At 40.8% G+C, this 21226-nt stretch overlaps 1 protein-coding gene and 1 long non-coding RNA gene across 6 annotated transcripts in view; both read right to left on the reverse strand.

Annotated features, from left to right (window-relative positions):
- ETS1 (ETS proto-oncogene 1, transcription factor) overlaps window positions 1-8087 on the reverse strand; it is a 125249-nt gene extending 117162 nt beyond the window's left edge. Inside the window, exon 1 of one of the 5 annotated variants that reach the window (XM_070623403.1) lies at window positions 7939-8087. Coding sequence is in view for 1 of the 5 variants with exons in the window: in XM_070623402.1 (XP_070479503.1) it covers window positions 7939-8061 (123 nt within the window). In the remaining 4 variants the exon portion in view is untranslated. Of the gene's footprint in view, window positions 1-7929 lie in introns of all 5 variants that reach the window. The other 4 variants (XM_070623402.1, XM_070623404.1, XM_070623406.1 and 1 more) reach the window with 4 other exon arrangements.
- Window positions 8088-19242: 11155 nt separating this feature from the next.
- Window positions 19243-21226, reverse strand: part of LOC139083888 (uncharacterized) — a 63475-nt gene continuing 61491 nt past the window's right edge. Inside the window, exon 7 of the long non-coding RNA XR_011540958.1 lies at window positions 19243-19502. This is a non-coding gene — a long non-coding RNA (uncharacterized lncRNA). The remainder of the gene's footprint in view (window positions 19503-21226) is intronic.

Here is a 21226-nt window from a genome sequence, read left to right on the forward strand (position 1 = left end):
AGGAGCCAAACTGCTACTGCCATCCACAGAGGCATTGGTGTTCTAAATTTGACCACACACTCTAGTCTTCATGTTAGCTTCATAGGTCAGGAATCATGGCTAAAATGCATCCTGAGTATGAAGATTGTATATGGGGAATACAGAAGTGCAATAAAGCTGTGACAGACAATGTAGATTATGTAGCATTTTCCTATTTTTTTCCTTTTTGAAAGCTACGCAAAATAAATAGATTTGCAATTAGCATTTCTCCTGATATCAACCAACCATTTAGGATTCCCATCAATTTATACAAAAAAGATATCCTCTAGGCCCAGAATGCAGGAGAAAAACAACTTGGCTTCCAAAAGGATTAGGCATTTAAGGAAACTTGCCCAAAATGACAGCACCTTTGCCAAACTAAAGTCGACACTGTCATCCACGTTACTGAGGCAGTATCTTTAGTCTGCAGTGGATGGAGTTTTAGTTTCTTCTTTCTGAATGCCATATAAATCTGTGTTTGAAGACTCAGACTGAGTATCACCTCTTTCAGGAAGCTTTCCCTGGACCACCAAGAAGTTGGATGGGTGTCCTTGATCCCCCTCCACGGGATTTCCTCCACAATGTACCTGTCAAAGTTCATAGAATTTCCTGCACATACGTCTGTTTCTGCTCCTGAATCATGAGTTGCTTGAGAGTAGAGCCTGTGTCTTTCTTCTTTTTTTTAAGATTTTATTTTTTCCTTTTTCTCCCCAGAGCCCCCCGGTACATAGTTGTACATTCTTCCTTGTGGGTCCTTCTAGTTGTGGCATGTGGGACGCCACCTCAGCGTGGTTTGATGAGCAGTGCCATGTCCGCGCCCAGGATTCGAACCAATGAAACACTGGGCCGCCTGCAGCGGAGCGAGTGAACTTAACCACTCGGCCACGGGGCCAGCCCCGAGCCTGTGTCTTTCTAGACGGCACATAGCAGACATGCAACATGTTTGTTCACGAATGAAAGAACCTCTACATGAAACAGTTAGTATGTGTGAGTGTTAGGTCTCAGGGCCTGAGTATATCCAAGAGAGTGAAGATATCTCCGAGTCAGAAAAAAAGTCATCACCTCTGATGACCAGTGTCCACACGCAACCCTGAGGTCAGACTTCTTCAATGTTGACTACAAGCAGGATCGTATTTTTCTCTAAATTAACAGATGTACCAGACTGATGAGTTTGTCTCTTCTCTTTCATTATTTTCTTTCTAATTCTCATGAGTCGTCCATTTGTAATTTTCAAATCATTTGAGTAGATCCCTCCCCTGATCTGGTGGTGTAACCAAAGCTACCAGGCCCAATTCTCCAAAAACTCAAATTGCAGCATATTTAGATAGCTGAATATTCCTCACGTCCCCAAGGAAACTTTGTGGTTACAATAAGTAGAAAATAAAATGGTTAGAAGAATTGAAGATCATTTCTCTGTCTCACACCTAAATCTCTAAGAACCTCATTTTCTTGAGTAAGTATTACAACATTACAGTAATAAACACTTTGTCTTATTTTAAGTAGCCAGCACTCACCAATAAAGGTGATGTTCTGATTTATGTGCTGTTGGCTTCTGTGTTTTAAACTAAATTCACAGGCCCTCAGTAAATTCACAAAGCAACAACTTACAGTATAGTTAACCTCTCAGTCTTATTTCTTCTCAACTTCACTGGTAATTAGTCCCCAGCTCTTGAATAGAGTCCTGAAAATGACTCATAACCATCTCCTATTTCTCTAAACAACCCCCATCTCCTAATTAGGCATAACACTTTCAAGTTCTGTATGAATTGACAGAGCTCAACTAATCTTTCTTGGAATACTAAAAATGGACTTGTGTTATTATAGTCCAAGAGTATATTGTTTTTTCCTTCCTCAAGAAGAAAGTCACTGATATCTCCTGAGAAGAGGAGAGAATATAAGATGGTTTTGGTCTGCTGCACCACAGCAATTAGGAAACAAGGAGTACCTCATAGACCATTTTATGTTTCCTCGTTATGGAAACAAATCCCTCATGACATTGCTGGAATGGCATTGTCAGCAATGGGCAGAATGGTGGTGCCTCTCATAAACATCAAGGGAATACCTTCAAACCTGCCCATTCTTATATGTCCAGGAATATTATGAGCACCATGCCCATCCTAATCTCTGAAACTTTTCAGAAACTAACACTCTACTTTTTCTAGTAAGTCAGCGTTCGTGTGAGAACATCTTCTAGAAGACTAAAGGAAACATTCAATAAACTGTTTTAAAGTAAAAGTGGCCACAGCTTTATCTTCAAATGCTATTCCTCAAATCCTATACTTAACCACAAAATTCAGCAAATGATCACAGTTGGCCTTCAGATGTACTCCAGTGCTATGCACATAGTAGGTGCTTCATAAATAACTGAATAAAAAAATTAGGAAGGTTTTTTACTAAGAAACTGAAAACAAAAAAGAGTCAACTGGAGGAAGGATGTTAAGCACGCTTTGCTGCACAGTGACGGATGTAGCAGAGGTCATGGTATACGAGATTCTTGGCCAAGTCAAACCCAAAGAAGGGCCACAGAACTAAAAATGTCATCTCTAACCCAATGATCACTGCCAAAGAAATCCCTAAAGAGCCCAGAATTTTAAATGATTACTTTTTAACTCACAGTGTGTGGAGTATGTCAGATATAATCTAGAATTTGGATATGGTTCTGGCTCTTAAGAAGCTCTCAACAAAACTGAGAGACACCATAAATACAGATAGATATTGAGAGAACAATGAAAGGGGACAGGATAGTTTTAATAATGCCCTTTTAAAATTGAACTAAAGGACACCAGCTGCCTCATCTCTCTCAAATCCAGCAAACAATTTCTTGGCCTATGTCTGATTGTGATTTTCATGGTGGAGTTCCATTTGTTTTATTGCGCAAACTGTAAGGTTCAAATTTCTCCATATAATGCTAAACAGCTTGCTGGCATTCTTACATAAAGAGGGATGTTGCAAATTCAATGAATTTTGGAGTGGGAAAAAATTCATCAAATCTGTCCACTGTTTACTTGAATAAACTGAGCCCAGGGAGGTTGTGTTTAGCAGAGCAATGGAGAGCTCTGGAGTCACAGACTGTGGGTGAACCTGGACCTCCATACTGAGTGTGGAGCCAGGGGTAGATGTCTTAACCTCACAAAGTCTTGGTTTCTTCAACTATAAAATGGAGATAATAACACCAACGCTTTCAGGATTATTGAGGATTATATAAAATAAGATAATAACACCAACGCTTTCAGGATTATTGAGGATTATATAAAATAAGTATTTAGCAGGGTGCTTTATACATGATAAAAGTGGTCAATAATTAATAGTTATTATTACAACTATTTTATCACAGTACTTGGAATTAGTAAGCATTCACTAATTAATAGGAAAGTGGTTTTTATTAATTATAGTTTTTACCACCCAAGGGGTAGAGGTTATTTCTTCAGGTATTGGATCTAGAACCCACATGGCCTAAATCCCTTATATCTTTTTCTAAAGGACTTACATTTAAATCATCAGAAAAGGATTCCCTTCTGCAATCATAGGTTGAGTAGCAATAGTCAAGAATTTCACAGGAGAAAAGAGCCATCATTTCTGGTGAATGGTGGTCTGTTTGTATCATTGTTATGCATAAAACCAAGAAGTAAGCGTTTTTCTTAGAGTGGGGAACAAACTCATTGAAAGATTGCAGAGCACAAATGGGGAAATATTGCAGCTTCCTGGGTTAAACCAACATCTTTTTGATATAAATGTCAATCTTTTGTGGAGTAACACTTTAGCAACTAGATATAAGGAAGTAGTAAGCTGCTCCGGAAAATGTTGCAAAAGATTTTTATGTGTGTTCTTTTTTTGTTTTTGCTTTTCCTTTAGAGCAGCTCTTCCCAAACTGATATGCATAGGAATCACTGGGCATCACGTTACAATGCAGAGCCTGAGTCAGCAGGTCTGAGGCAGGCCTGATGCTCTGCATTTCTAACAAGAACCCACGTGATGCTCCCGCTGCTGGCCGGAGGACCTCGCTTTGAGTAGCAAGGTCATGTCTGGACTAACCAGGTTAAATTCATGAGTACCTATAACAAGGCAGGTGTTTGGGAGGCAGAGCCCACCGAGGAACAGGCAAGAAGACCTCTATGCCGAGGCTGAGCAGAAGTTTGATTTTATCTTAAGTGCAATACAAGCCTGGCCAGGGTGAATGTGCAGCTCAGGACCTGTACCTACCTCTCAAGCCACGTGCCATGATGGCTACATCTGACAAGCCTTCTTGCCTTTCCTAAGTAGCTGTGGTTTTAGTTCCTTGGCCTCTAACATCAAGAAACTGGCATCGCCGGCCTCCCCCTCATGGGCAGGAATTCTTTTGGAGCACCGGAGGCACCAAAAGATGATTAAGGAGAGTAATTTGCATTATATTTTTCACAATTTTAAGGGACTTAAATCTTTTGGAAACTCTTTGTACGATGTTTTGCAAATTTTTAGGCATCGGGAATTATTTCAAAATGAAAAGTTAAAAAAAATTTACATGCAAAAAACATTAAAATCCTGAGGTTTTCTACTTTTCCACATCTCCTGAAAATTTATGGATTTTATTTCTCTCCCATGACAATGTTTTCTTGACATCTGCGCTAAAAATTCACCGCTTTTCTTTCATTCCAGTAAATACTATTCAGACTGTGCCCTCTAAGTTTTTGAGACAGCACTGGAACCTGGTCAACCAGAAGGTCAAATCTACCTTCTTCTTTGAGAAACAAAATTTATCAGAAACATCCTTGCCTCTCTCCTCTGGACATCGTCTTTTTGCATCTGATATCCCAAAGCACTCACAGACAGTATCACATCACTTAACAACTATGCTGTCTTTCATTTTTAATCTCTTTTCAGGTAAGATTTTGCCTCTTAAAATAAATTACATTAATTTAAAAAACAGAACTTACATATTGCTCCTTCTGTATGCCTCACAGCACCCAATGCAAGGTTGGGCACAGAGGAGAAATTCAATCGGTATTTGTTACAAGAGAGACTGAGGGACAGATTTAGTGATCCAGTCAACTAGACCGTCTAGCCTTTCTTCAGAGTCACTATCTTTCTAACAATGAATAATTAATCCACAGATTCTTCTTTTGGAAAATAGGCCTAATCCACAGTATTCTCCCAGATAAACAAATCATCAGTCTAAGCAGAAAAATCCAGTCTAAATTTGTGTAAGTGTCTCAAAGCTACTAAGGTCCCTGTGAAACAGAACTCCAGCCAAAAGCGCTGGACTCACGTTCCTTTGGTTCTAATCAGGTCCCATGATTTACTAAGTTGGTCATGTTACCAAGCCTCAGAGTCCTCAACTGTTACATGGGGAGAGTAAGAGGGCCCCCTCCAAGACTTCCTTGTAGATTAAGTCGAGTGGTCCATGCTGAGCACCCAGCAAGGGCCCTGGAACACACTAAGGGATCCATAAAGGACAGAGGTTGTTATCCTTCCTCAGGTGAAGTGGGGAAAACCAGGTTTGATACCCAGAAAATCATCTAGGTTAAAAGACTGAGATCCCTAAAGCCACATATTCAGAACAGCAGGAACAGAGGAGATGAAAAGGCAAAAAATGAGCTGCCTTCATACTTGTTTCCCCGGGATTGAAGAAATTCACAAGATTTGCCCCAAATACTACCAAGTTGCTGCACACCGCATTTATCTTGCTCAAATAGTAAATATTTTTTAATTTCCATAAAGAAGAAAGAAAGAGAGAAAGAAGGGGGGAGGCAAGCAGGAGGGGGAAGAAGAAGGAGAGAGGAAGAAAGGTCACCCCAGCTCCTGGGATGTAACCATTCTCTCTGCTGTTTGGTGCAGAAATGGGAATTTCGAATGGGTAATTCGAATAGGAGAGTTGTTGTGGAAAACAGATCTGTTCACCAATAAACAAAATCCTGAGGTACGGCAGAACTTGAATTATCAGTAAGTCACCCGGTAGTACATTGAGGCTCTGTGGGCAAAGAGAGAAATGTCAGTGCCAATTATTTGTTTCCATAGCATTTGTTGCATTTGTTTGCCTTCTGCCTCACCTTCCGCTGGGGACCTGACCCACACACCGAATTTTACAATATTGCTTCAGCCTGTCCTTCAACCTTACTGAAAACTTTATTCTTCAAAGCTCTATGCTATTTACTTCTATTCTCTCATCTTTGTGAAATACTGAGGTGGGAGGGGTGCAAAAATCATTACTCACATTTTGGAGATGAAGAAAATAAAACATAGTCATGTTAAATAACTTGTTCTCAGTTACAAAGCCTATCTTTAGTAGAACCCAAGAGCACATCCACTTTCCAGACTCCAAATACAGTGCTGCTTCCAGTTCTGACCCTACTCGCCTTTGAACTCCATCGTAATCCGAGGCAGGCAACTGGCCCAAGTCCACGCTCTCAATCAATTCTCCAAGGTCACAGATGACCAGATGTGGAAGGATTACACCCTTTTACCCCCCTTCCCCAGGCCTTACTCTTGGACCTCCTGGCACCTCTACCAACTAGCACCCCGGTGTAAGGAGCGTGCAAGGCAAAGATGCCCCCTCTGTAACAAGACTCGGCTTCCCACATCCTCAGCAGTGGAACCCGGACGGAAGAGGCTTGCGTGGCTGCCTTCACTGTTTGTTTTTTCACTACTGACTTGGCAAGGATGGAAGTTGTTGATTTACAATTAAAAGCAGCGTGCTTCTTCAAATATTAATATTAATAACTACAATGCTGAACACATGAAAAGGTCTTTTCATCTTCAAAGCACTTTGCAGACATTCGCTCATTATCTCTCCCTTCCCTCCATTCAGGAACAACAGGTAAGTAAGAATCTTAGCAGCAGTAGTGGCCACCCAGGAACCCTCCATGCAGAGCCCATGCCTGCAGAGGCAAAAAGGGTTTTCTCTTTAGATAAAAATGAGGCGATGTCGTTCAGAACGATGGCTAACGAAAGCGTCGAAGTGTCAATCACTTTACAAATCAAATGAAGCTGCCAGGCTTATCATTTTAGAATGTGTATTTTCTGTTGTTTAACAAATATCTCTCTTTTCAGTTGCCCAGTAATGGTATGAAGAAGGAAGAAAAGTGGCCTTAAGTTGAAGAAGAAAAAAACACTTACCCAGAAGGTCACAATGAAAACCTACAGTCAAATGCCCTGCTCTCGGTACCCCAGCATCTTTTTGAACAGTTCGCCCACAGAAAATGCTACTTTAAAAGGAGGTGACAGAGACGTTTTAAGAGCAGATGCGAAGCCCCCAACAAAGTGGGGTTGCTGGATGAAACCACCGAATGGAGGGGGACTGGTCATCCACACCCCCGCTTTTCCATAGCACTGCCCCTGAAGCCCACTGGGCAGTGAAGGGAAGAAATGCCCCCGACCCCGAGACACCATCCCCCCACATCTCAACTGCCGTTGGAAGGACAGGTAGACTCTTGGAGAACTGTGGGTCACAAGACAGAGAAAGTTGCAAATCTGTAGCAGTGTCCTCTCTATAAAAGCAGTTCCTTAAGCTGCCAGAGAAAAAAAAGAAAAAAAAAAGATGTAAAACAATAGGCTTGCTGGGAGTGAAAGAGAAAAAAAGAAAGAAATGTCTATGTTTAACTGCAGCTTTATTTCTTTGGAACTGCTCCAATATGCAAAGAAAATTCAGAGTTTCTGACAATAATCCACGAGTATCTAAAACGTGCATGATTTTGCTTTTGTAAAGCCGGGGAAAGAGTGAAATACAGTCTTGATTTCAGACGATTCGAACCAGGTTAAGAAGCGTTTTTGAAAAATGTTATGAAACAATTGAGTGGAAAATATACAAAAATGTGAAAAGAGAAAGAGAACACCGCTTCAATCCTGAAGGTCCCCATCAATTTACCGACTAATTCCACAGAATGCAAAAAAACAAGGAAAAGGAAGATGGACTGCAAAGTTTTAGGCAGAAACTCACACCTCACTTACTACTTTGCCGGAGAGACTGGGTGAAGAACAGGTCCTGGGTGAGCTTCCCTCAAGGTCTGTGGTCTCTTTCCAACTACCTGCGGGAATCCTCTGCTCGGTGGCGAAAGAGGATGCAAAGACCATAATGTTTCTAATAGAGCTGCCTCCTTAAATTGGGGGGTGTGGTCAAGCCCGGGAAAGCTGGAAAAAAGGCCATGCCCTGCTGGCCCCTGACACCAGGGACGCAGCCACTAGAACAGGCTCTTCGGTCTAGATAGAAGAGCAAGTAATGTCACTGGCTGAGATAACACCAAATCTCACCTTAATTCCTATCATTCAAATTATCCTTCAGTTAAATAAAACTCAGCCCTGGAGAGAGTAAGAGGGAGGGAGATGAGCAAAAGAGAACCAGCTCTGGGAAAATAGGGAGTCTCATCCTTTGCTGATGTATTCGATTTACTCTTCTGAATATGTGAATATTCATGATTCGAATTTCTTGACTCTCTCAATGGAGCCTTGCTTAACCTGGGCAAGGGGTCCGGAGAGGGAGGAGACTGCCATAGAATCAGGCAGGGAAGGCCATCAGAAAGCAGGGGGTCCACCACCCAGCCACCTGCTCAGGCTTCTTGTTTCTCTCTATTAACCTGATGTGAAATGTGATATTTCCTAAGGAAAAGAATATAACTATATGGCAGGGAGCTGACCAAATAAGGAATTGGGATTTCTGAAAAATAAAGCTCAAATACCCCTTTCATATAAGTCTGATTTTAGGTGACTTCTAAAATAAGTTAGTTTTAGTGGCCCTGATTCATGGTCCATGGGACAGGAATAAAAGGCAGAAATATTCATATATTCCTCATTTAGAGAACATGCAAACGTAAAAATCTCGCATCTGTTCTAGGTGAAAACCTACAGCATCTTATATTCTCATATTCAGAACTGGGGTACTGAATGCTACAGTGTAAGATCATCTCTATGAATAGGGTTTTTTTTATTACAGAAGTTTTTTTTTTTTTAAGCCAATATTTGGCTTCTTAATTTAAGGCTTTTATCCTCAAAGATTCCATTTTCTTTGAGGAATAAACAGGAGTTAAAATTTGCCATGGTTGACTCCTTTCCCTTTCTAATGGAAACACAAATGCTCAACTTTGAAAGTCTATGAAAATCTAATAAACATCACTCAGAGCAACGTCATCATTGTCCTTCGTTGGATAAAGCTAGTAGTGAGGTTAAGATGGTGTTGTAATTAAAACAAGATTTTACTGTTCATCTTTTGCCTTGACACATTAACAAGGCTTAGAAGAAAAGAAGAGAGAGGACTGTTGGTTCAGCTTTGTTTAATAAATGTCTCTGCCAGGCCCTGTGCTAGGCACTAAGGAAAGAACAAGTTCACACTGTAGTGGGGAGACAGACACATAAGACAACCATCTCAATAAAGTGCAATTCTTGCTATGAGGGAAGTCTATGAAGAGAGCTACAGAAGCTTCAGCCTGGTCAGTTCCAGCATGAGGCCCCATTGAAAAAGCCCGTGGTCAACTAAACCAATCACAACTAATTATAATTGTATTCATTACGTTTGCAAGAGAGTTGGAAAAAACAGTGTAGAGAAGACTTGGATCCTTGCCCCACAGGAGAGTACAGTGTGATGGTTGAGGAGCTCTGGAGTCGGGAGTCACCCACAGAGAGCTCATGTAGAACAGCCCTTTAGGACCTTGGCTCCATCCTCTGCCACTGCCCAGCATGGTGTGGAAGAAAGGAAGCTAGACATCTGAAAAGTGCAAAATAAGCCTCCACTGCTGTAAATTGTCTAGAGAATGCCCCAGAAAGCTGTAAGCTGTATTGTAAACAGTATCTTCAAAACTATCACATGAGATGGGTATCTACATGCAAAGGAATGAATTTGGGCCCTTATCTCACACTGTATACAAAATTAGCTCAAAATGGATCAGGGCTGAAACATGTAAAATTCTTAAAAGAAAACAAAGGAGGAAACTTCATGACATTGGATTTGGCAATGATTTTTTTGGATATGACGCCAAAAGTACAGGCAACAAAAGAAAAAATGGAAAAATTGGACCTCATCAAAATTAAAAACTTTTGTACTTCAAAGGACACTATTAAGAAAGGGAAAAGGCAACCCAAAGAATGGGAAAAAATGTTTGCAAATCCCTGATAAGGGATTAATATTCAGAATGTATAAAGAACTCTTATGACTCAACAACAAAAAACCTAAATAACTCGATTAAAAATGTGCAAAGACACCATCCCAATCAGAATCCCAATGACATTCTTTACAGAATTAGAACAAAGAATCCTAAAATTCATATGGGACAATAAAAGACCCCGAATTGCTAAAGCAATCCTGAGAAAGAAGAACAAAGCTGCAGGCATCACAATCCCTGACTTCAAAACATACTACAAAGCTACAGTGATCAAAACAGCATGGTACTGGTACAAAAACAGGTGCACAGATCAATGGAACAGAATTGAAAGCCCAGAAATAAAACCACACATCTATGGACAGCTTATCTTCAACAAAGGAGCTGAGGGCATACAATGGAGAAAAGAAAGTCTTTTCAACAAATGGTGCTGGGAAAACTGGAAAGCCACATGTAAAAGAATGAAAATTGACCATTCTTTTTCACCATTCACCAAAATAAACTCAAAATGGATCAAAGACCTAAAGGTGAGACCTGAAACCATAAGGCTTCTGGAAGAAAACGTAGGCAGTACACTCTTTGACATCAGTATTAAAAGGATCTTTTCGGACACCATGTCTTCTCAGAGAAGGGAAACAATAGAAAGAACAAACAAATGGGACTTCATCAGACTAAAGAGTTTCTTCAAGGCAAATGAAAACAGGATTGAAACAAAAAGCAACCCACTAACTGGGAAAAAATATTTGCAAGTCATATATCTGACAAAGGCTTAATATCCATAATATATAAAGAACTCTCACAACTCAACAACAAAAAATCAAACAACCCAATTAAAAGATGGGGCGAAGACATGAACAGACATTTCTCCAAAGAAGATATACGGATGGCCAATAGGCACATGAAAAGTTGCTCATCATCGCTGATCATCAGGAAAATGCAAATCAAAACTACACTAAGATATCACCTTACACCCATTAGAATGACAAAAATATCTAAAACTAATAGTAACAAACGTTGGAGAGGTTGTGGAGAAAAAGGAACCCTCATACACTGCTGGTGGGAATGCAAACTGGTGCAGCCACTATGGAAAACAGTATGGAGATTCCTCAAAAAATTAAAAATAGAACTACCATACGATCCAGCCATCCCACTACTGGGTATTTATCCAAAGAGCTTGAAGTCAGCAATCCCAAAAGTCCTATGCACCCCAATGTTCATTGCAGCACTGTTTACAATAGCCAAGACGTGGAAGCAACCTAAGTGCCCATCAACAGACGAATGGATAAAGAAGATGTGGTACATATATACAATGGAATACTACTCAGCTGTAAAACAGAACAAAATCATTCCATTTGCAATAACATGGATGGACCTTGAGAGAATTATGTTAAGTGAAATAAGCTGGCTAGAGAAGGATAATCTGTGTGTGACTCCACTCATATGAGGAATTTAAAAATGTGGACTAAGAACAGTTTAGTGGCTACCAGGGGAAAGGTGGGGTGGGGGGTGGGCACAAAGGGTGAAGTGGTGCACCTACAACACGACTGACAAACATTAATGTACAACTGAAATTTCACAAGACTGTAACCTATCATTAACTCAATAAAATAAATAAATAAATAAAATTTTTAAAAATGTGCAAAGGACTTGAGTAGACATTTAAATGCATATATATATATATATATATATATATAAAGATACATAAATGGCCAATGAACACATGAAGAGATGGTCAACATCACTAATCATTAGGAAAATGCCAATCAAAACCACAATGAGATACCGTTTCACACCTCTTAGGATGGCTATTATCCAGACAAAACAACACAAAACAGAAAATAACAAGTGTTGGTGAAGACGTGGAGAATGGAGAAATTGGAATCCTTCCACATTGCTGGTGAGAATGTAAAATGATGCCATCACTATGGAAAAACAGTATGGTGGTTCCTCATAAAATTAAACATAGAATTACCACAGGGTCCAGAATTTCACTTCTAGGTATAGACCCAAAAGAATTGAAAGCAGAGACTCAAAGATGTCTTTGTACACCAACGTTCACAGCAGCATTATCCACAATAGCCAAAGTGTAGAAACAACCCAAATGTCCATCAACAGATGAATGGATAAACAAAATATGGTCTATACAAACAATGAAATATTATTCAGCCTTAAAAAGGAATTGAATCCTGATACATGCTACAACATGGATGAACCTTGAACATAGTATACTAAATGCAATAAGCCAGACACAAAAGGACACATATTGTATGATTCCACTTATATAAGCTGCCTAAAATAGTCAACTCCATAGAAAGAGAGCAGAATAGAGGTTATCAGGTCTAGGTGGAACAGGGAATGGGGAGTCAGTGTTCAGGGGAACAGAGGTTCAGTTCTGGAGATGGATGTCGTGATAGCTACTTAATGCCACTGAACTGTGCACTTAAAATGGTTAAAATGAGGCTGGCCTGGTGGTGTAGTGGTTAAGTTCACCCATGCCCCTTTGGCAGCCTAGGGTTCATGGGTTCAGACCCTGAGCACAGACCTATGCACTGCTCATCAGGCCATGATGTGGCGGCATCCCGTGTACAAAATAGAGGAAGATTGGCACAGATGTTAGCTTAGGGCCAATCTTCCTCACCAAAAAAAAAAGGTTAAAATGGTAAATTTTATGTTATGTATATTTTACAAAGATAAAAAAATACATTGTCCTGAAGAAAAAAATAACTACCATTAGGGTTAAGTAGGCCATCCACGGAAAGAATGCTTTCTGATCCACGTGGATGGTGCGGGGCAAAGGAAAATGACCCCCCAGAAGAAGAGGTTGCGATTTCCTAGGAGGGGCACCGGACCTCCCCCCACTACGCAGAGCCCTCTGTTGTGCCCTCTGTCCCAGAGGGGTGATGATACAGCCAACTTCACGAGGTGGTTGCGATGATTGTGTAATTGGACGATTGTGTAAACAGCAAACTGCAAAGGCAATGCTGAATCCCAATATTGAATTCTATAGACAAGGACCTCAGCAGAGATGACTACATATTTTAAGAGCCTCAAGAAAACAATTAAAACCCAGTGACCTAGGAGACACGCACACCTTTTGGCTGCCGTGTGTAAGAGTTGTGTTCAAAGAGTTGGCTGCTTCTCTGACGAGCGTCTCGGTAGACCAGCCTAGAGGGTGACAGTGTCAAGATCGCTCAGACACAGCTGGAATTGGGCCCAAGTGAAGCTCTAGAATAATTACCACCAAGCTATTTGCTGTTCTTATTGTGAAGTCTTTTTCCCTGTCTTAGCATAACAAGCTACATGGCAAGTTTCTCTCCTAAGAGGAAAAGCCGAGAAGGTGAATTCCCAGAATCTTAGCCTCACAGGGGTTCTGAACCCAACCACCAGTGACCTTCCCTCTCTCCCACCTCAAGCCCCCAAAATGCAGGAATCCCCTTCACAGCAACCTATAACAATTCTTTAAACCACCCTCAGCACAAAAAAGAGTTAAGTTTGAACTGAACAATGGCATTAAATTTAATGAGAAACAATGCAGAATAGCCATCTACTGCATTTCACAGATTCTCTCTTCTTTCCTTCCATCTCCCTTAGAAAACACTTCTGATGCTTCAGAAGACTCCGTATATGCAGGGAAGCAGTTTCTAAACAAATTATCAGAAGTGAGTGGGAGTAAAATCCAGAAACAGTTACCAGTGCAGCCGTCACCAAATATCGAAGTGGCCCCAGGAGATAAGATGAAAGGAAGGCAAGGAGCAGAGGACCTTTGTCTATTCACGCTCCAGCTCTGGAACTTCTTATCCTGCACTTTGTAAAGAATCTATCTTCTTTCCATGATCAAAAGGCAAGCCTTTGTCTTGAGCCACAGACGGATCAGCAGTGGCACACGTACGTGTGCGTGTACATCTGGCACCCAGGTGCTGCTCCTTCCGTGTGCCAGAGAGCCTAGGGAGAAGCTGGAGTTCTTGGCACAGTCATCCTGGACCCCATGGGGTGTGGCTCCAATGTGGCCTGCACCCACTTTTTGTTGTTTTCTCCCTCTCTACAATGTAAAATGGGTGGGGGATAGAGCCCCAGATGGACCCCCTGCAAAGTAGCTGAGATAAGGCTTGTGAAGGACGTTTCCCCATCCTGGTTCTCTTGGGCTGCTGAACATCCTTTAGACTGTATAAATTCAAAAAGTTCCAACAGAACCAGAGTGGATGATTGTGGGTGTATCATGGCCCACTGAAAACTCATCTCTAACCACATCCTTCTTTGATTCTATTGCTTTCTCTGTATTTTTGTCACTCTGCCCCCTGTCTCCTCTTCCCTCAAAATACCTTTACTTTTTCTCTCTGTCAATCTAACTCCTACAAAGCTATTTTTAAATCTCAATGTTTAATTACAAAATTAATATGTGGTTGTAGTATATTCAAACAATATGGAAGAGTATGAATTAAAAACCGAAAATCACCACCCAGCCACCTTTCACAAAATCTCACACCAAAAAGTTAACTACTCCTTATAGTTTGATACGCAGCCCTCCAGATTTTTTCTTATACCTTTTCGTGAAATTGTGTTATATGTATTGCTCTGTCACCTGCTATCAAGCACTGAGCAGTCCGTTTGCTGGTGTCGTCTTCCCATGTCAGCCCCGGCAGAGCTACCCCATTCATTTCGGCAACCAAGCCATGATTCTCCATCATAGCTCATCAGTTCCCGCTCAGGTCCTTTTCCTCTGTGTCTCCCCAAACACCGCAGTCTCCTCTTCCTGCACTTTTTCATGTAGCCATCTCTGGCTCATATGTCGTTACAATGTGTTATTGAAGTTTTCATCTCTCCTTCCACGTCTTTCCTCCTTATCTCCCCAACTCGAATGTGATTCTGGGAGAGCAGGGTCTGTGCTTTTGACATTTCACATCATATAAAGGACCTTCCCAGCATATGCCCTTGAACCTAATGCACGGTAACATGGCCTGGCTGAGTATAGAAAGTTATGGTTTGACAGTTCAAAATATAGCACGTACAGTACGACACCATTTTTTTGAAATCTAAAAGCACAAATCACCTAAATATTAAAGTAGTCATTTCTGATGGTATAGGAGATTTTTTGTTGTGTTATTCTGGTTATATGTTTGTGTTTTCCGATTTTCATATGATAACATGCTCCATTTGTATTAAGAAAAAAGGCAAAATTTTATTTTGTGTGTGTGGCTTTATTGGGCTGACTAAGTCCAGTGTCACCACACAGACTCTGAGGTGAAACTGCCCCATTCGAATCCCGGCCCTACTTCTTTCTAGGTCCCCAGGGGTATTTTATTTAAGGTTTCTGATCTTCAGTTTCCTCATGTGTAAAATGAGGAACGTGATACATACACCTCGGGGATTATTGTGAAGATTAAAGTGGGAGTGAGTGCTAAGTATTAGCTCACTGAGTTTGCACTCAATGAATATCAACAATTGTTATCAGTGGCAGGGCCAGGACTGGACCCAAAGCTTCTGTTTCCCACCCAGGGTCACCCCACCATGCTCCAGGAATCTTCAGAGGAGACCCCAGGCGCTGATCCTCCCTCCTGGCTGGAGTGCTGGTTTGCTGATCAGGAGAAGAGGCTGATGCAGCGCCAATAATGTAATTAGGACATGCTTGCTGACAGGAGGTGTCCTGCTGAGTTTATAGAAGGACAGCTGCAGCTGTGTCTTGGTGGCTCGTGACAAGGAATGTCGACTGCATTAATTTTTCCTTTTGAAACAGTCCACTGATTACAGACTGAGCCTAGTCCTGGAGTCAGGCCCTCTCCCCCTAGACTACAACAGGGCCACCCTTTGAATTCCCTCAAGCAGGTTTTCTAGTCCTGATTTAGCAGGCAGACTACTTTCATTGGAGGGACACTGAGACTATTAATCTATATCCTGATCTATGCTGGACAAGTGATCCTCAACTCCCCCTCCTCCAGGGCAGGCTGTAAGGGCTTCTGGGAGGCAGGCTGAGCTCTGCTTTCTCCAAGGTGCTCAGGAAGTCGCCACCTCAGTTCTAAGTGCACACTCTCTCTGGCCTTACCCATTTTCCCTACAGTGCCCTAAGCCTGGACTAACTCAGGTGCATCTGCTCAGACAAGATGTGCTCCCCAGAACAGGACCATCATGACCAACAATTCTGGAAGCCATGAGTTTGTGAGCTGGGAAAAACCTTTAGGGATTCTGCAATCTCATCACCTTTCAGATAAGAAAACAGAATCAGAGAGATTAATCTCTTGGTTAAGAGAAAGCTAATAAATAACCTGACCATACCTCTTCAAAGTTAGGTGGTTAGCCTGTTTGTAGGAGCCATTGTTGCTGCATATTGAGCACCTTGAGTAAGCCTATGGGTCAGTGTTTGGGGCTAAGGTAATCAGTACTAAAGCAGCAAAATTCAGATTAATTAAACTGTTGATGGAGTAATTCTCCCACTTTTACCCAAAAAGCCTGGGGATTCAGTGGATAGCTCAGCCCCCAGTAGACCAGGGAGAGGAAAGAGCAATCCACTGCACCACAAAAGATCATCATGGGTTTTGCTGTTTCAAAGTGTGCTTAGGACCAGAAGTCCAGTAACCACAGTCAGCTACAGCCATAAATGTGTTGAGAGATTTATAGAGAGCCATGTTCATCAGTTGTTAATGTACTCGTTATTTTGGCCTGGTGCTGATGAATGATTAGAAGTAAATTGGTTTGTTTTTGAGCTTTTTTGCAACACCATTTCAACCAAATGCCTGGTTTGCTGATGACATCTTTATCCTGGATACTTCCCTTTCTTTCTCAAGATAGCCAAGAAGATTCCTGAACTCAGGGACTAGGGAGACAAACTAAGAAGATCCAGATGTCTCAGACATTTATATACATCTGGTTTTGACCTGAATTCTACCATTGCAAGGAGATTTTCTCTGACCACCCCCATCCCCTTCTCTCACTAGATTGTCTTCTCGTTATGTGTTTCAATAGTGTACTATTCTCTTTTTTGTAGCAAAAATCATATTTTAATTATTTCTATAGAGTCCATCTTTGTTTACCGTAAAATCACAGGGGCAAAAAATGGATCAACCTTGTTTACCAGTGTTCCTGTCACTCTTCTCATTGTCCCTGAAACCTAAAGTAAAGGCTATATAAATACTTGATAGGTGGATGGAGTGGATGGCGGGATGGATGGATGATGGACGGATGGATGGTTGGATGGATGGACAGATGGATAAATGGATATTTGAATATTGGCTATATACTATCTAATTTACTTATAATTTCTTAACTTTGGTTCTTTGATCTTTGATCCTTCTCCCATTATTCCTGCTGTTGTCAGAAAACATGATACCAAATTCTGGCACCCAACTCTGTCCCTGGAATGCACATCACACAGCTGTTTCAGAATAAACTTTTTCCAGTCAACACAAAAATAAACCTGTCAGGAGAATAATTTATCTTTTACATAGCACGAAGTGAAGAATTGACAATTAACCAGAAAATTCAGGCTGTGTAAACAGACAGAATGAGTCACCACTTCACACCAGATTTGTCTGTTATCTGGGTAATTCAGTCTACCTCTGGGGTGTTTTTCTTTTTCCATCTGAGTAGTTGCCTGAATACACCCCTCATCTTATTTTTCCTTAAGGATAAGTAAAATAGAAGCAATTGACTTGTGATTGCTGGGCCAAATCTAGACTTCTGGAGTTTATTTCTCTCCTAGTCTGTTTTCAAAGTGTTTCAGGTCCGAAAAAACCCTGAAATATGTCACTCATTTTTAACAATGGCTATTGGCCACAGAAAACTTTTCACAGTGTACATGTGTGCGGAAGTGGGATCTCAGGACTGATTTGGGATGGGACAAGCATAGAGTATGGAAAGAAACACTTTGGTTGTACAATCCAGTATTTTAACTCCCAAATAAGCATAAAAGCCAGTTACTTACAGCACTATTTTTTTTTAAAGAGCCAGCTAAGTAAGTTGCATAGGCTTGAACTCAACCTTTGCGCAACCAGAAAGCATCTGGAATAGCCAAAGATGCTGACCTTGCTCCCAGGGAGAGGCTTGCAACCAGAGAGAATCTGGCTCATTATTTAAGGAAATTGAACTCCTAGTTAGGACTGTCTCTTGCAACTTGCGTCACAGCCCATCCCTGGCCAAAGCACAACATGATACAGTCCAGCACTTTTTACCTTATTTTGGTGGCATTTTGAAAATGAGTTTTTAGAAATTCTGGGATTTTGGATAATAGATACTTCTAAAAAGGGCCAAAAGAAACTAAAAGAGAAAAGTAAAGAAAGCACTGTCGCTCCTTGCTTAGACTAGGGCAAAATCCTCTTATGGGTCAGAGGTACAGAAGGGCTGGTACTTGTCCAGATTGTAGAGATCAGTGTTAAAGGTGATGGAAGCTGAGAGTGAAGAATTTATATTGAAATTATGCTCTTCCTCTTAAATCATTTTCCAAGATTGAAATTCAAGGACTTTAACCTTAAGTCCAAGAACAATTCTGTCTTTTATATCTTTTTCCAAATAATTATTATCCTTTTTTAATCCAAAAGTAATACATGTTTATTGTTTAAAATTTGGGAAATATGGAAAAAAATAACAACAGAAGATTATATTAATCTATAATCCCCCATCCAGAGATAGTCAGTGACAACATTTCAGTGGATAATTTCTTTCCACTCTTTCCTTGTAGATAGGTATTTTCTATTTTATATAAAATAAAATAGATCATATTACACATAGTATTTCAACCTATGTTTGCTTAGTTATAAATCTTAACCTACTTTTAATGCCATTAAATGGTTGTCTTCCACAGAATTTTTTATAATGCTGCCTGGTCTACTCACGGGTAGTCCTAAAAAGTCTAGAAATTTAGCATAGAACCAAGCCCTCATTTCATACTGACCTTTCTAGTACTGAAAAGAATCATGAGACCTGACTCAGTTCCTAGTTCTACTAACTAGTTGTATGTTTTGGGGCAAGGTCTCTGGGAATTGGTTTTCTCATCTGTGAAGTAAAGGATTATGTAGTTTATTTCTAGAAAGTCCAAGAGGAGGACTTCTGATCCATAAATCATAGAATGCACAGTTTCTAACTGCTCCACTTTGCTTACCATGTCCACTCCGTATGAGAGGGATTTCCCCTTTCTCTTCATCTTTTGATTTGTTTTCCTTTTATTTTTCCATTTCCTTTCCCTTGAAACAATGAAACTTGATGCCTTTGATCTGCTCATCAGAAGATGAGTGGTTGGCTTCTTCCATGCTTCTGCAAACTCGGCACCACTCTCCTGCTGTGAAATGCAAGGTCTGTTTCCAGCCCCAGACACAAGGCAGGTACTTCTACGTGTGTTCCTACCACCAGGCTCATCCAAGCTCCATTCCCCTCGTGTTGAAAATTGACTCCTGGAGCTTCAAGTAAGTCTATGTCTTCAAGAAGTCTCCAGCCAGAGAGAGACTATGAGAAAATGTAAAAGGCACATTCATTTTCTTTGGACCAGAAACAGAAACGTTAATCTCTTCCTCTTTTAAAGGGGCTAGTAAGGGTTTTGTATTCCACATCAAAGAGAAGCTAGGAGGAGACAATGTTTTTCCACTGTAGCCTATGAAAATGAATGGAGGACTCAATTTGCCCATGATTTGGAGTTTAAAGGAATTCCTGAGGTCTGATACCATAGTTCATAGAGAAATTTGCCAAGTTTCCTGAAATTTCCACATACGATCTTGGACAACTGAGTTCTTAAGGTGTTTTTCATGCCCATTGCCTGAAAGGAAGGCCGTCTTCCTCGCCTCTCCTTGCCCCCTCAGGTCTAATGAAGCTACTCATGTAACTGGCCCAAGACTAACAAAAGTCAAGAGATTAAGTACAGATTTGAATTTTATCTCTGCATATCTCTGGAGTCTGTCAATTTGCATATGTCAAGAAGAGCCAACATCTCACCAGAGTCTTCTGTGGCATATCCACAGAGAAGATACGAAGAAGCTTCTGATGTTTTGCTTTTATCATGAATTCCATTGACCCCAGAGACTTGTGATTCTGGTGTGAAATAGAAGGGGAGTGAGGAATAGCCCTGGCACATTTCATTATCTCAGGAGGTGCTGATATCCCCACATATCAGCAAGCAGGATTCTAAAGAATGATGGCATCACATCTCTGAGCATCTTCTGAGACATTGCCTTCTTGATTATTTCTCTCCACCCTTGTCAGTGTTACTAAACACAACAATAATATTCATTGAACTAGGCGCTACTCCCTACTGTTGCCTATGCTCTTAGCAGGTCTTTTCTCACTGAGATGCTGAAAAAAATGAAATAATAGAGAGAGAAAATGCTTTGAAAGTAAAATGCTTTGCATGTGAACGGGATTGGAGATTTTGTTTATCATAGCTCAGATGAATCCTGCCTTGTCTCATTGCAGCAGTCTATTATAATATTTCACTGTTGGACTGAAATTGCCTCATAATAGACAAGTGTCACAGAACTTGGATCAGTAGATAAACATTACAGGGAAGCAAATTTCAGATCAAAATGATGAAGTGCTTTTGAACATTTAGAGAGCTTTTGAACATTTGGAGCCATTCAAAAAAGAAATGAGTGGCTGGAAAAGCACTGGATACGCTGAAACAGAGCTATAGGACCAACCAGCAGGGATGCTGTAGAGAAGTTTCTTGCATTGGACCAGATGACAGCTGAGGTTCCATCCAGCTCTAAGAATCTGTGAATCCACTATTATGATGATCTTTACTCCTATTTTTAAATACGTAAAAGGCTATAATGTAGAAGAGGAAGTGCTTTATTTCAAAAGCATCAAACTAGACCTAGGTGATAGAAGTTATAGGAAGGTGAGCTTTGCTACAACAGAGGAACAATATTCCAACACTTGAAATGTTATGTAATTAATCATTTCAAGCTCGTGTAGGCATAACTCTAGAAGAGTAATCTGACCCAAGCTAACCCCCCAGTGTTAGACACAAACTCCTGACGTTTAATCCAGTTTTGGCTTCGCTGTCCCATATGCCTCCTCAGATCCAAGGCCACACAAACTTGGCAATCCATATTTTAAAAATCAGAGGAAAGCCATGTGGTAATGACCATTTGCAGAGAGTCTTCTTCTGGCTCTGCTGCCTTATAACTCCTTCCTTTCTTAGACTCTTTCTTAAGGGGAAATATTAAGTTAATGTG

The sequence above is a fragment of the Equus przewalskii genome, chromosome 6 (assembly GCF_037783145.1).
Source record: "Equus przewalskii isolate Varuska chromosome 6, EquPr2, whole genome shotgun sequence".
Classification (NCBI taxonomy): domain Eukaryota; kingdom Metazoa; phylum Chordata; class Mammalia; order Perissodactyla; family Equidae; genus Equus; species Equus przewalskii.